General features: G+C 58.0%; 1 protein-coding gene and 1 long non-coding RNA gene across 34 annotated transcripts in view; one reads left to right on the plus strand and one right to left on the minus strand.

The window, feature by feature from the left end:
• NRXN2 (neurexin 2) overlaps window positions 1–13,938 on the minus strand; it is a 115,815-nt gene that overhangs the window by 30,755 nt on the left and 71,122 nt on the right. For 27 of the 31 annotated variants that reach the window (XM_031015869.3, XM_031015871.3, XM_055354410.2 and 24 more), the window contains 3 exons: window positions 13,518–13,708; window positions 11,805–11,978; window positions 11,290–11,409 (listed from right to left, as the gene is read on the minus strand). In XM_031015869.3, the coding sequence (XP_030871729.1) occupies window positions 11,290–11,409; window positions 11,805–11,978; window positions 13,518–13,708 (485 nt within the window). Of the gene's footprint in view, window positions 1–5,622; window positions 6,746–11,289; window positions 11,410–11,804; window positions 11,979–13,517; window positions 13,709–13,938 lie in introns of those variants that run through there. The other 4 variants (XM_055354412.2, XM_019036993.4, XM_055354411.2 and 1 more) reach the window with 1 other exon arrangement.
• LOC115936202 (uncharacterized) lies at window positions 6,787–11,296 on the plus strand. Of its 3 annotated transcripts, XR_008669399.2 has the most exons (4): window positions 6,787–7,658; window positions 8,716–8,802; window positions 9,447–9,657; window positions 10,376–11,296. It is a non-coding gene; the product is annotated as an uncharacterized lncRNA (long non-coding RNA). The 3 variants fall into 3 exon arrangements; XR_004071763.3 differs by lacking the exon at window positions 6,787–7,658 and having other exon boundaries at window positions 7,993–8,802; XR_004071764.3 differs by lacking the exon at window positions 6,787–7,658 and having other exon boundaries at window positions 7,995–8,802; window positions 10,379–11,296.

Below are 13,938 nucleotides of genomic sequence, written 5' to 3' on the forward strand. Positions count from 1 at the left end.
TCCCAGGGAGCTCCTAGGACCCCAAAGGGGAGAGGCTGCCTGAGTGCTTTGGGGGGAGCCACCATCTGCAGGCCCAGGGAGGTGCTGAGGAGAGAAGGGAAGATTGTTGCCTGGTTCCCAAAGAGGTAGTGAGGCCAGCAGGGGGTTGGGGGAAGCAGGAGCCATGGGTCCCCTTGCTGTTCCCCAGAGCACCCACCATCAACACCTTCCATCTCCCCAGAGTGAGAGGTGACCCTGGGAGGAAGGGCAGGAGGGAAAGAACCACCTGGATGGCTAACAACTGACATCTCACCTCTGCCTGTGGCCAAGAAACCACCCCCAGCAGACAGAGGGGGCTTGGCTCTGCCCTCCCCAGACCCAGGTGTCCTTTCTACCTGAGGGCCCTGGAGCACAGTGGTGAGCACTGAACCCTCAGCATGGGGCCCCAAGTCGAGGGTGGAGAGTTGGCTGACAGTGGGGTATGCAGTGAGCCCCACCCCCACCCCATGTGGTCACCTGCCTGGAAGGGCAGGGCCTGGAGGTGGGGAGCCCAGTAGGCCTCAGCCGGTAACGGTCTCTCCACTCCCAGCACTGCAGCACTCCGGAAAATCGGCTGTTTCCATGACAACTGTAATACCCAGGGTCCTCCTCCCCCCTCCACACAAGATGCACATCTGAATTTGGGGGGTGTGGCGGGCCAGGGCAGCACAGATGCTGACCTTCCTCCACACACATTCCTACCCTCACCTTCCTGATCAGAGGCTGCAGCCTCTTCACCCCTGGGCTCCAGGGCCTCCCATTCAGAGAAGGCTTTATTGGGTTTCTTGGTCCCTCAGACCAGGGAAGGAAACCAAGTCTACCTGCAGGCTGCCTCCAAATCCCCCAGGTCTAGGAGAAAAGAGGCCCTTTCTCTTCACTTCCCACCCCAGATCCCAGACAGCAAGCACATCACCATGGACAGAGCCCTGTCTGTGCCCAGAGAGGGCGGGAGGAAAAAGCCGGCCAAATGCCCCATTGGGCAGGCAGTGAGGCAGGAGGGATCAGAGGCGGTGCCCAGCGCCCAAGCCCCAGGCCCCACACCCACACACAGGCGGCGACGCACCCAGCTGCACACAAAGACCGAGCGTAGAGAGGCAGACCCCCGACAGGAGGCGAAGCAGCCGGGAAACATGGCGGTGAAGGCACAAAGACAGACCAGGGAAGGCGGCCCCAGGACAGGGCTGGCCAAGCGTGGGACAGGGCGCACCCGTCCCCGCCCCCGAGGCCCGCGGCGCACAGGCTGCCCAAGCCCAGACCTCCCCTGGGATTTATCACCCAGCTGTTCTCACACTGCTGCCAGTTTATTACGCTGGGCGGGTCTGTTAAAGCCTCAGGGCGTTTATTACACTGTGGGGGGACGGGGCGGAGAGACACTTCTTGGGCAGAAGAGGTGAAGGATGAATGGTTTATTGGACTGGGGCGGCAGTAATTACCCTGGGGAGACATTTCTCTCCCCAGCACCGTGGCTGCCTCCGGAGCGCAGAAGGCTGGGGTTCGGGAGACCGCGGGGCTGGGAGGCGTGGCTTCCGCCAGGCCCCTCCCCAGCCGCGCTCCGGAGGCGCCTTCAGCCTCTCACCCCGGCAAGCTGTCCTCGGCCCTGCCCACGGACTCCCCCAGGGAAGGCACAGCTGTCTTCTAGGAGACACGGAGCGCAAAATAGGGCACCACATCTATAACCTGACAGGCTCCAGAAAGGGTTTGAAAGGCAAGAGGGGCCTAAGCCAAGGCCCAAAAATGTTGCCCAAGGGTGGTGTAGACCAATTGTTTTTGACCTCTCTAGGAAACCACCAGTGAGCTGAATTGTGCATAACATTTCAGAGAGAACTACACACCTGAAGCCTAAGGCAAGAAAGCCTCTGGCCAAACACAAGATGCCATAGGCCCAGGTTCGGCACCTTCTGACCATGTCCAATATAGTCTCCTCAATACCTCCTAGACCCAGAAATTCACTCATCCAGTGAAATACTCTAAATGTTCAAGAATATTCCATGCAGTCCCACACACAACTGCATTCTAGAAAAAAACCAACCAACCATTAATAATGGTTAGCTAACCCAGACCCAAACAACATAATCATCCATGTAGAAAACCACCCATGATGCAGTGATGCCCCTGTGGTTAAAACTACATGTGCAGAACCTCTGCCTGCCTGTGTGCCTGCAGCATCTGAAGCCATGAAAGAAAACCTTCTGGAATATCTAGACTTGTGAGAGGATAAAACATCCTGCACAACCCAGAAAAGCCATGGCCCTAGTGCTCGCAGCCCACACCAGCGCTTTGTACATGAACCTTTACATCCCAGATAGAGAGATCTCTAATGGTCTAGATCCCTGTGCTCAGCTGTCTCTTGATCTAGGATCCCAGAACACAGCCTTTCAATTCCTAACCCCCTGCTTGGCCATAAACCATCCAGTCAGAAATCCAAGTTAACACACCCTGTTCAGAATCAAAATAAATGCTAGCCCCCTTTATAAGCTGGAGTGATAAACCTGGAACCCATGAGCTACTGACTCAGAACTCAGCAGGGATTGACCACTCCATTCCTGGCCCCACAGTACCAGAAATGAACACGGTGGGGTGGGAGGAACCTCAAGGACTCTGAAACCAGAACTGGGGATCCAGGACCAGGAGAGTGTCACCCCTGGGCTCAGCTCATTTTTAAGACCCAGGTGTGCCAGTCCTCCCATGCCCCAGACAGACATCAGGTACAGGAGTGGCAATGGGTGTCTGGCAGGTAAGGACATTATGTAACAGGAAGGGTTGGGGGGATGGCAGGGTAAATGGGGGATGGTGTGAAGAGAAGAGAGGAGAGAAGGCAAGTAGAAACACAGTGAGACCCCAAAAGAAGGCAAGTGGAGAAGCTGGTGCAGAAAGGAGAGAGGCTGCCTCCCACTGGGGATGCTAGGGAGACACTGGGCAGAGAGGAAGCCTGGCCTGGAAAGGCCTCCTGAGCTGGCCTGGTCCTCTAGCCAAGTGTAGGGTCCCAAGAAGAGCCTGTCTTTTCACCTCTCCCACCATGGTTAATGGTTAACGGGAGCAAAGGTGGGGTTCAGCCAGGACAGGTGGCCTCATCCCTTCTCCTCCTTTCCTTGGGCCCTCGTCCTTCCTCTCAGCTGCCCCACCCTTCACAGGCTCCTCCCCCACACCTCCCACCCCCTTCTATCGCCATCCTGGAGCACCCTCCAGATGGCTCTTCCTGTTTCCACCAGGCACTGGTCCTCTTTCTCCTCTGCACAGCAAAGGGGTGGCCATCTCTGAGGTGATCCTAAGGCCAACATTCCATACCCTGTCCTCCATACTCTTCTGGCCACTTTCATTCCCTCTGTCCAGCTTTTGCTCCTTCACGGAATCTTCCTTGGGCACTCTGGCTCCCAGGCCCTCCTTCCTACCTGCTCAGGGTCCCTCAGCCAGTTCCTCTCTCCTACACCTTCCTCTTCCACACTCTCTTCATCCTGCAAAGCTCCCCAGTATCCCTGACTTCCTTTATCTATCTGACTCCTTCATGCTTTGCCTCACTGCCCAGAAAGACCATGGCCTATCTGGGCACCTTTGGGGGCAACACTGGGCCTCAAGGGAGCCAGAAGGAGACAATGAAAGGGGGAGGAAGGTAACAAAGAGCCAGAGTTCCTGGGGAGGGGGAGGGAGTTAAGGTCCAGGAGCAAGGGGTTGGGTGGGGTCATGGAAGAAGAGAAGGAAACTGAAGAGTGTTGCCTGAGAGGAGCCAGGTGGGACAGAGATAAGATGAGGCAAACTGTATTGGGGATGAGAGAATAAAAGAATGGAGGAAAGAGTTTGAAGGAAGTGCTCCAGGGAAACTGGATGAAGAGAAAACGGAAGCATGAAAAGGGAGATAAAGATAAAGTAGGAGAAAAGGAAGAAGACCAGCAAATGAGCAGAAAGATTGGAGGTGATACAGGGGCAGGATTGGGAAGCAAAGAGGGACTGGCATGGAGCAAGAATGGGGAGGCACCCAGGGGCACAGATGGGAAGGGTGAAAATACAGGAATGGAAGATGATGGAGGAGCAAAAATGGAGTAAAGAATAAGAGGGGATGGAGAGACAGAAACAGGAAGTGATGAGGGTACAAGGATAGGAAGGGAGAGAAGTGCAGACATGGGAGGCCACCTGGGTACAAAGCGAGAACTGATGAAGGCACAGCGATGAGAGGGAATGGGAGCATGGAGGTGTCAGAGAACCCCGATGGGAGGCGACGGACATGGAAGGTGAGGAGAGAGGGGCACAGAGGGGAGAGGACATGAATAGGAGGACAGGTATGTGAGGTGTTGAGAGCACAGGGATGGGATGAGATGGGACAGGATGGGATGGGATGGAGGCACAGAAATGGGAGGTGAGAGAGGTACAGAGATAGAGGTAATGGGGCTACCCTCTGAAAGGTAATGACCAGGTGCAGAGATGGGAAGTGATGAGTAGACTAAAATGGGAGGTGAGGAGGTCCCTGGGATGCAAGTGACAGAAGTCCTGAGATGGAATGTGGAGGGACTGAGGTGGAAAGTGATGGGGCTGACATGAGATGAAATAAAATGTGAAGAGGGCCAGATGTAGAAGGTAATGGGGAGGACAGAGCTTGGGAGTGATGGGGGCACAGAGTATGGAGGACAGAGATGGAAGGTGACAGGTACAGGGGTGAGAAGAGATGGCATGCAGAGAATCTTAGGGGTCTAAGATATGAAGTGATGGGGGGCCTGAGATGGGGCTGAGGAAGGACGGAAATGAGAAGGTGATGGGGTCTGAGAAGGAAGGTTAAGTTTTTTGATAGATGGTTATGAGGGGCAGAGATAGGAGGTGATTGTAAGTGGACAGCGATAGAGGACTGACACAGGAGGGGAAGCCTGGAAACGGGAAGTGCTGGGCCTACAGAGGTGAGATGCTGGGGGTCAGAGGTAGAGACAGAGCAGAGATGAGGGGACATGGAAGGGAGACACTAGAAATTAGGGGAACAAGGATGGGAGAATGGCAGGACAGTGGAGTGAGTTGGGAGGTGATGGAAGGCCAGTCATGGGAAAAGAAAGGAAGGTTGCTGGAGGGATGGAGGTAAAACAGAGACATACATGAAGAGGTCAAGGAGGAAGAGACATGTCAGAGGCAGAGATGACAGATGTGACAGAGGTGGGAGAGAGGTGAAGGGGGAGCGATGACAGACCAGCGATGGATGGGTGAGGGTGAGGCAGAGGTGGAGGCAAGACAGATGGAGAGATGATAAGGGACCGAGATGGAGGAGGTGATGCGCAAGAGAAATGGAAGGCAGAGCTGCACGGAGATGAAAGGACAGACAGGGCGGGGAGGGTAAGGAAGTAGAAGGAGATAATGAACCAGACCTAGGGGTAAGCAGGTTTAGGTAAGGCCAGGAAGCAAAGTGCTGAAGACAGAGATGAGGGTGATGGGGGAGAGGAGAGATGGAGGCAAGGGTGGGGCTGAGATGATGGGAGCTGGATATTGGAGGTGAAGGGACTCCGGGACGCAAAGCAGAAGGGCCGGGCTCGGCGTGCACAGCTGGGGTGGGGCCCGCGGGGGCCAGCTGCGCACATGGGAAGCGCCCCCCGCCCCCGGGCCAACCGGGTGGCCGGCATCTACAGTGCCACTTACCGTGGCCGCCGCGGGTGAGGAAGGGCATGCGGTTGATGGCGATGGGCACGGTGCCGTGCTTGCTGTGGAAGTGGTGGACGTGGTGGGTGGTGCTGAGGCTGGAGGAGACCCGGGCCCCCTCGGCCGCCCCCAGCAGCAGCAGCAGCAACAGCGGCAACAGCGGCAGCAGAGGTGGCGGCGGCGGCGGTGGAGGCGGCGGCAGGGGCCCAGCCAGGGCCGGGGGGCGGCGCGGGCACCCCCCCGGCCCGCTCCCCCCGGGGGGCATTTCGGCCCGGGGGCGACCGCCTCACAGCCCCATGGCCGGGGGCGGGGACGCGGGGCTGCGCAGCCCCGCGAAGCCCCCCTCCGGCTCCAAGCTCCGGGAGCGGGGTAGGGATGAAGCGGAGGTAAACCAGGGCCCAAGCCTCGGTCCGGAGCCAACAAAATCAACTGGATCCCGCCGGGAAATCGGGGGTCCGCGGAGCGGCAACGCCAAGGTCCAGGATGCCTGGGTCCATCGCGAGGAGCTAGGGGTCTCTCTGCATCCCGGCGGGGTCGGAGCGGCGCAGAGGGCCGTCAGAAACCCGGGTGAGCGCCCGGGGGAGGGGGCATGGTGCCGAGTGGAGAGGGAGGGGAGCGCGGGGGCCAAGCAGGGAGGGGAGAGCGAGGGAAATCCTGCGGAAAAACCGAGCTGGGGAGCGGGGCGGTGCGGGCTGGAGGAGAGAAGAGGGACGGAGACCTGGTTCCCCCGAAAGCGGGAGACCGACGGCGACTGGGGCCGGCCGCGCCGCTGCTGCCGCTGCCGCCCGACGGAGGCCGGGGGAAAGGAGGGAGCGGCCGGGGGAGGGGGGGCGGGAGAAGGGGGAAGGGAAGCAAATCCGGGTGAGGGGGGAATGAAGGGATAGGAGAGGAGGGGATAGGAGAGGAGGGGAGCGGGGCTGAGCCGAGGAAAGGCGCGAGCCTGCGAGATTCCGGCGGAGAGATGGAGGCAGCGAAGTGTTGCTGCAGAGGCTGAGAGGGCTGGAAGGGAGAGGGAGGGAGGAAGAGAGGGAGAGAGGGAGGGAGGGAGGGAAGGAGGAGAGCGGAGAGGGGAGGGGAAGCGCGGGAGGAGGAGGGGGCAGGGCGGAGGGACCAGAGCGGCTCCCGATCTGCGGGCGGCGCTGGGCAGCTCAGCCGCGCGGCACCTGGCTAGCCCGCTCGGCGCTCTCCTCTCCTCTGCGCGCGCCCGCCCCTCCCCCGCGCCTGGACGCTCGCGCTCCTCCTGCACCCCCCTCCTGGAGAAGGGACCCTGCTGAATAATGGAACGGGATTGAGGCTAGCAAGAGAGGCCACTTTCTTCCTCCTCGCCCACCCCACCTGGATGAACCCCAATAATGCTCTCTGGCACAGCCTGCTGAGATGCCGCGGCGGCCACCTCTGCACCACCCCTCGCAACGCACGTGCACACTGAGATGTGTATCGGCTTGGGTATGGAGACATCCACGTGCCCATACGGGCACAGTGTGCGGGTAGGCACACAGGCTCAGACACATACATGCATGCATGTGCTCACAGACACTGGCACACCAACTCACTCTCAGGGGAGCATATACACATGCTCACAGGGCATACATGCGTGCACACACACGTTTGATCACAGGACATGAATGGCCAACATACACACAGACACCCCTGCTCCCCAAGCTCACCCTCCAAAATAGGGTCCACAGCATACAGTGCACCCAGAGCCTTCGAGGTACTCAGGAATAAGACATGCCACACACGTACAACTCCCCACCACCTCCCCAAAAAGCTGCTCCCCCAGCCCCCTGCACAAGCCTCTCCTGGACTCCTCCAATCCTTCCTCTCCACTACCACTGCCCCTCCCCCAGCCCCAACCTCTCCCTCCATGGGGGGGTCTAGAGGACACCTGCCCACTGAGTGTCCCATTTAGGACAAAACCCTTCCTGGGCCACGTATGTCAAGCTGAGGAAACCACTTCTCCTTCAGGATGCCCTCCAATTGGGTTCTGTCCCCCAAACTTTTGGATGCTCTGGAAAGCACCTGTGGCCCCAGAGGTAAGCACAGAGAGACTCCTTTCCCGTCACCCGGTCGTATGCACCAACCTGCTCGGACAGGGGAGAGGGTGGGAAGGCAGAGGGTAGAGGAGGAGGGAATGGAGGAGAGAGGTGGAGAGGGCACCTGGGGGAGCTGAAGAAACAGTGCAGCGGAGTGAGGAGGAGGGCTGGGTAAGGAAAGGACAGGAGGCAGGGGCGGGTGAAGTGAGAAAGGGGAGGGCTGGGAGAGAGGAGGCTGGGAGGGGCTGGAGAGAGCTGGCTCCTGTTTATTGATTATAAACTCCATTTGAGAGCAAAAACTGTCACCACGAGCCCCATGTGCCACCCCCAGCTCCAGGATGCAGTCAGGACCCAGGACATCTCCCCAGTGCTGCTGCCAGTCCTCCATCCCTACTACATGCCAGAGCTGGATTTGGCCCCCAGGCCTTTAGAAGTGAAGAAAGCGGTCCTCAGAGGCACCCAGAGGAGGCTTCCGGTGGTGCAGGGCCCCGAGCCATGCAGTGCTGGAGGAGAGACTGCATGCCAGGAGCAGGGCTGGGGCCCCCAGAGGCCACGTCCTCCTGCCCTCTCTATCCCGTTCTTGGGCCCCTGGATCTGGAATATAGACTGACACAGCTCTGAGCAGGCAGAAAATTTATGGTCCCACAGGGAGGGAGGGAGGAGCCGGTGGCGAGAGGAAAGGAAGGGAAACCGCCTAGAGGCCAATCAATACCAGTGAGTGGGAACTGGAGAGAGATGGGGGGGCCAAGGCTGAGAAAGGAGGGGGAGATATAGAGGGTAAAAAAGAAGGGAAAGACAGAGGTATGTAAGAGATCAAGAGAGGCTGCAGAGATGAACGGAGACAGGGAGGCAGAGATGGTAAGGAATTGACCGCCTGGGAGAGGCAGGAGACAGGCTCTGAAAGACAGAGGAGCAAGCAGGCCTGATGGGAACACCTCGGTCCCAAATCTCAGCCCTGGGAAGTGTCTCTTTTTAGCTACCCTTTCTCATTTCATATTCTCTTTTTCATTTGCTCTCCACTTTCCTCCATCTCATCTTTTCTCTCCTGTCTTCCCAGAGCAGACACTCATAAGCCTTAAAGGAACACAAAGTCCCCTCCACCCCCAGGAGTAGTCCCCATGTCACAGATGGAGAAATTGAGGTGGTAAGTGGGGAAAAGTTATTCTGAAGGTGTGACCTCTCCTCACCCTAGTCTCTCCCCGACCAGACAGCTCCACCCCCCAGCCCCACCCTTCAGAGGACACGCCCTGCTCCTTCTACCTTTGCCATTTCTACTCTCCTTCCTCTCTTGAAACCAGGGCCTGCCTGCGCCCCCAGGGCCTCCCACGGGTGAAGGCAGAGCTAACTGAACAGGTCTCTCTGCTGGGTTCCTGCCTGACCTTGTACATCACAGGGCCCCAAGAAGACGTGCCATAGAGAGCATGAAAAACCAGAGACAAGCTAGGAAGGAGGAGTAGCCCTGGGAGAAGAGAGGATTGGGTCCCACTCCCAGGATTCCTGCCCTGCCCTCCAGGGGCGGAGATCTCAGCATTACCCCAGAGCCAGAGCTCAGAGCAGCAGCACACTGAGCCCTGTGTGGCCCCCAGGTTGCACCCACCTTGTCTTAGCTCCACAGCTTTGCAGAGACCAGTGCTTGGGGATGGTGACGCCTCCCAAGATGCACCCTGCTCCCCAGCCCCAACTCTCCCTCCCTCCCACCAGCCTGGAACCCAAAGAAGTTGCTCTTCCTATCCCTGCTGAAAGATGGCACAACCCTCACTTCCCGTCCATCTCATGACCCCTTTCCAGAAGGCTCCACTGTGTGGGAGTGAAGCAGTGGCGACGGGCAGCAGCGCTTCGTGATCCTGATTTCTTCCGCCCCAGGCAAGAAGTGCCCACCATGGGTACCACCACCACCGCCCCCCCCCCCCCCAGGACTAAATGAGCAGCAGGGAGTGACAAACAGTCAGGTGCACCTAAGTTCCAGCCAAGCTCTACCATCGACACTCTATGACTTGGGGTGAGTAACTGCCTCTTACTGAGGCCTGGGTTTCTTTATCAGTTAAACACAAAGGCCACTGCCTTCTCTGAGGATCAAATTAAAAGGGCCTTGCAGCAGCAAAACATGAAACTATTAGTGGGGAGTGTTACTATTAAGCGACGAAGTTACCATCATCTCCAGATCTGTGCAAAACTGAGTTAGCTGGAGGAGAAGAGGTCCAGCCACAGCCAGGTCTCCATGCCTTGGCAGTCAGGGCTGGAACACCCTCAGCTGGCCATTGTCTGGAGGCTTTGGAAGGCACAGACAGCAGCAGGTCAAGTAAGGAAAATCTTGGGAGACAGAGTGGAGATGTGGTGGTACCCAAGGGCTGGACATGCCTAAGAACACGAGGAAAGCACTGAGGGAGATGGGGTAGACATTTTTTTCAAAGGGGAAAGAAAAACTAACACCACCCAAGAGCTCCCGGACCCAGTAGGTTTCTCCTGTAAGAAACTCAGGACTCATGCCCAGGTGATGAAGGTCCTGCAGTGTGGTATGGAGGCAAAGGCACTAACTGGAGTCTCACCCCAAATCTGCTATGAACTACCTCCAGAAATCGACTGTCCCTCTCCAGCCATATTCCATGTCTGTAAAATGGAGACGCTTCGTTGTGTGTGTGTGTGTGTGTGCGCGCGTGTGTGTGTGTGCATGTGTGTGTTTCTTCCCAGGCAGTTGACTTTTCTGCTTGGTCTCTCAGCAGGACCCCAGGGAAGATGATTCAAGCAATGCTGAGGAGGCTGCACTCTGCCCACCCACTCCAGCCCAATCATCCAAGGGAAATGCCAAAGCTACCCCACAGAGTAGAAGGTTGCCTCCCCGCCATTCCTGCCTCAGCTGCCCTCCCTCTGCAGGGCTCTAACCAGCTGCAGGCCACCAACCACTAGGGACTGGGAGCTGCTGCTAACCCTGCCCTCTCTGGGGAGGGGCCTCAAACAGAATGCAAGTTGGCAATCAGATGTCCAGCCTAGGAGGAAAAGAACCAAGCGAAGACAATAGGGAGTGACCTTGTGGCTCAAGGGGACAAACTGCAGCTGGGATTACTGGGGAAGAAAGAGGAGCCCATTCCAGGGAAACCAGCTGTCCAGCAGCCTGGCCTCCTGGAAGCCTCCAGAGCCTGTCCTCTGGGGTGTGGTCCTGCTCTCAGCGGGAAATAACAGATTCCCACTTCATGCCCTGAGGGCACCAAAGGGGGTGCAGATTGTTAACAGCCCCCCTCCCTGTGCAATAGTGTGTCTGTGTGAGGTACAAGTACATGTAAGGCCATCACCAAAACTACACAGGACAGCAGCAAGTTCACCCCACTAAGGCCAACACCTTTGGTTTTGGGTGAAGGGAGCAGGGTCCCACCAGCTGAGAACAAGGAGAAGAGGCCATCTATCAGTGGGTCCCCCCAGAGCTTCAGGCAGCAGCAATCCTGCACAGCCCCAGGAGAAAGACCCTATGAGGGGACAGCAGGCCACAGCTCCCCTGGGACTCTGCAGACAAGGGATGAGAAGGAAGAAGCAGCACAGCTCCTGAACGCTCAGAGGCCCTGTTTCCTCCCTGGCACCCCTATGGCTGGGAATGGACCCTGGTCTCCCCAAACTGCCCCCAGCCCTCCCAGGCACTCACGATCATTGCAGATAGGGCCTCCATAGGAAGTCATGGTGCAGTCGCAGGTGAAGCCATCCCACTGCTGCAAGCAGACGCCCTGGTTGGCACAGGACTCTTCAGTGCAGGTGGTGCTGGGGCCTGGAAGGGGCAGGAGAAAGGAACACCCTTGGCTCAGCCAAGCCCCCTCTTTCCCCAGGAGGTGCGGAAGCTTCAGAGCCAGGCAGAGAGGTCCTACTCTGAGCTCTGCCTGGCTGAAAGGGCCAAGTACTGATGACAGGGATTGGGGCAGGGGGGTCAGGTCTGCTAGGCTTGGCCTTGGACTGTGACAAGGGGCCAGGGTGTGAGACAACAGGGAGGGCAAGTGACCCTTCACACACCTGTATCCCTGCCCCAGAACTGTGGGGGCAAGCTCCCATAAGGCCTGAGAAGGAAGGCCCCTTGGCAGAGCAGAGGCTACCTGCCTTGGTCTGCCTCTGCAGCTAGGCATCCTGTAGCCAGTAGGGCCACACCTCACTCCTCCACCCTCCACTCACCATCACAGCCCCTCTCCACCTGCCCAATGCGGTGCAGGGCGTCGGCGATGAGGTCTGGGAGACGTCCGTTGAGGTCCACTGAGGCCAGGCAGCCCTGAAAGCCATCCCGGGAGGCCACCAGCTTGGGCAGGTTGCTGAACATATTCTTGCTCAGACCGCCAATGTACAACTCCCCTGCAAAGGGAGTGGGTCAACCAAGGCATCCAGGTCCCCATTCCCACCCCAAGACAATGGCATCTGGCTGTCAGGTCCTCCCAGCCCTCTCAGGTTCTCTGCGTTCCATCCCAGATTCCAGGTCCCTAACAGAGATCCAGAGACCTGCACAACCCGCACCCCCCCAACACACTTCTTCCTTCTCCATTTTGCCATCTGCCTGCTCCCCTCCCAGAGAAGCCCAGATGCCTGGGAGAGTGGGGGCTGGGGGACAGCTGGAGGAACCTGCTCTGTGCTCTCTCCCACACATTTGATTCCAGTTCCGGCCCGTAATCAGGGCCTTTCATAGATGCGCAGCCCAATCCCCTCCACCCCATTCCCTCCCTCCCAAAGTTTCCCATTCCCAGAACTCCTTCAAGCCTTTCCCAACTCCTGGGCTCTCTCCTAGGGAGTTCAAAGCCCAGCTCCCTTCCCCCAACAACTAGGGCTTGGCCTTGGGACTCTGGGAAGTTCTCCTCTGCAACACCTGATCCCCTGCCACAGAGCCTAACTCCCTGGAATCCCTGGAAGCCCTAGCCAGCCCACAGCCAAGCTTCAGTCAAGACACTGGTCAGTCTGCTGCCCTGGACACGGGCTCAGTACAACACAAGACCTGCCAAGATAACCCCCGGGGTTTGCTGCCACTTTGGATTCTGTGTGACACATCGCCCCCTTCTGAGAGCAAGGGGAATTCACAGCACTATGTCAAGAGATCTGACAGATCTCAGATCTGAGGGAGTGGGGCAGTTAATTCCATGGTCTCTGAGGACCCTCCCCAAGCTCTGACAGTTTGAGGCAGGCTGATTCCCAGGGGTTCCTATGGGGCTGAGGGCTGCTTTGGGCATGTGCAAGAAAGTAGATCACATTGCCCTCAGTAGGCTCTGGAGAAGCTGCATCTTTCCTGTCCCAATGCTCAGGCCTTAGCTCACGCTCCTCTTCCCTGATCTCTCAGTCACCCATTCTGGGGGCAGGCAATGACTGCTTCAATGACCACTGAAGAGGCCCTGGGGAATGTGGCACCCTGATGTGACCCTGAGCACACCAGGGAAGCCTAGGTCCAAAATGTCCCCAAGCTAGCCCAGCCGATGCCCAAGACAGGTGACTCGGGGACTCTAGCTCCTGCTACATCCTCTGCCTCATAGCATCTACCTCACCCAGGAGGATACTAAGCTCCCTATTCTCACTCCAGCCCTCAACCAACATAGGCTTCTCAACCTTGGAGGCCCAGGAGGTCCTTGGAGGGCCTGGGCTACCTACTCCTAGCTCTGGAATGAGGCCACCAAGCACCCTGTGAGACGCATCCTGCAACCAGGCTTTCAGTGGTGACATGCAGACTCACAAGAGAGCCAAGCAGAACTTGGACAGGAAAATGTCAGGCTGGACATAGTGGAGACAGGGAAAGAGAGGTGGAAACTGGGGGCAGGGAACCGAGGGAAGCAGCGTCGCAGGAATGGGGTGATCTCGCTGGGGTGAGGGGTATCTGGACTAGGGCCAGGCCTTCTCCAGAGGCCCCAGCCCCACCTTTGAGATCGAGGTTTCGGGCGCCATTGGAGTGCTGCGTGACAGTGCGGGAGTCAATCTTGAGCGTGTGCACGTTGCCTGGGTCCCTGGACACCACCACGTTGTGCCACTGGTTGTCATTGACTGGTTTGTCTGAGTTCCCCTTCATCAAGGACGGGCCATTCCCCAGGTCAAACACGTAGTGGATGTACCTGCCCCACAGTAGGGAGGAGACACTGGGTCAGGGCGGGGGTGATGCTGGGAAGGTGGGGTGAGGAGGAGCTATGGCTGGCAGGGGTCCTAGGTGCCATGGGAAGAGGGATTGAAAGGGAGACCCCAGAGGAGAGGGACCAAAACCAATGGCAAGAGGGCTATGGTGTGAGGTCCTGTCATGGGGAGAATGTAAGGAAGGAGGGCCACCAAGGAGCCGGCTCTTGTGACA

The sequence above is a fragment of the Gorilla gorilla genome, chromosome 9 (genome assembly GCF_029281585.2).
Source record: "Gorilla gorilla gorilla isolate KB3781 chromosome 9, NHGRI_mGorGor1-v2.1_pri, whole genome shotgun sequence".
NCBI classification, from domain to species: Eukaryota; Metazoa; Chordata; class Mammalia; order Primates; family Hominidae; genus Gorilla; species Gorilla gorilla.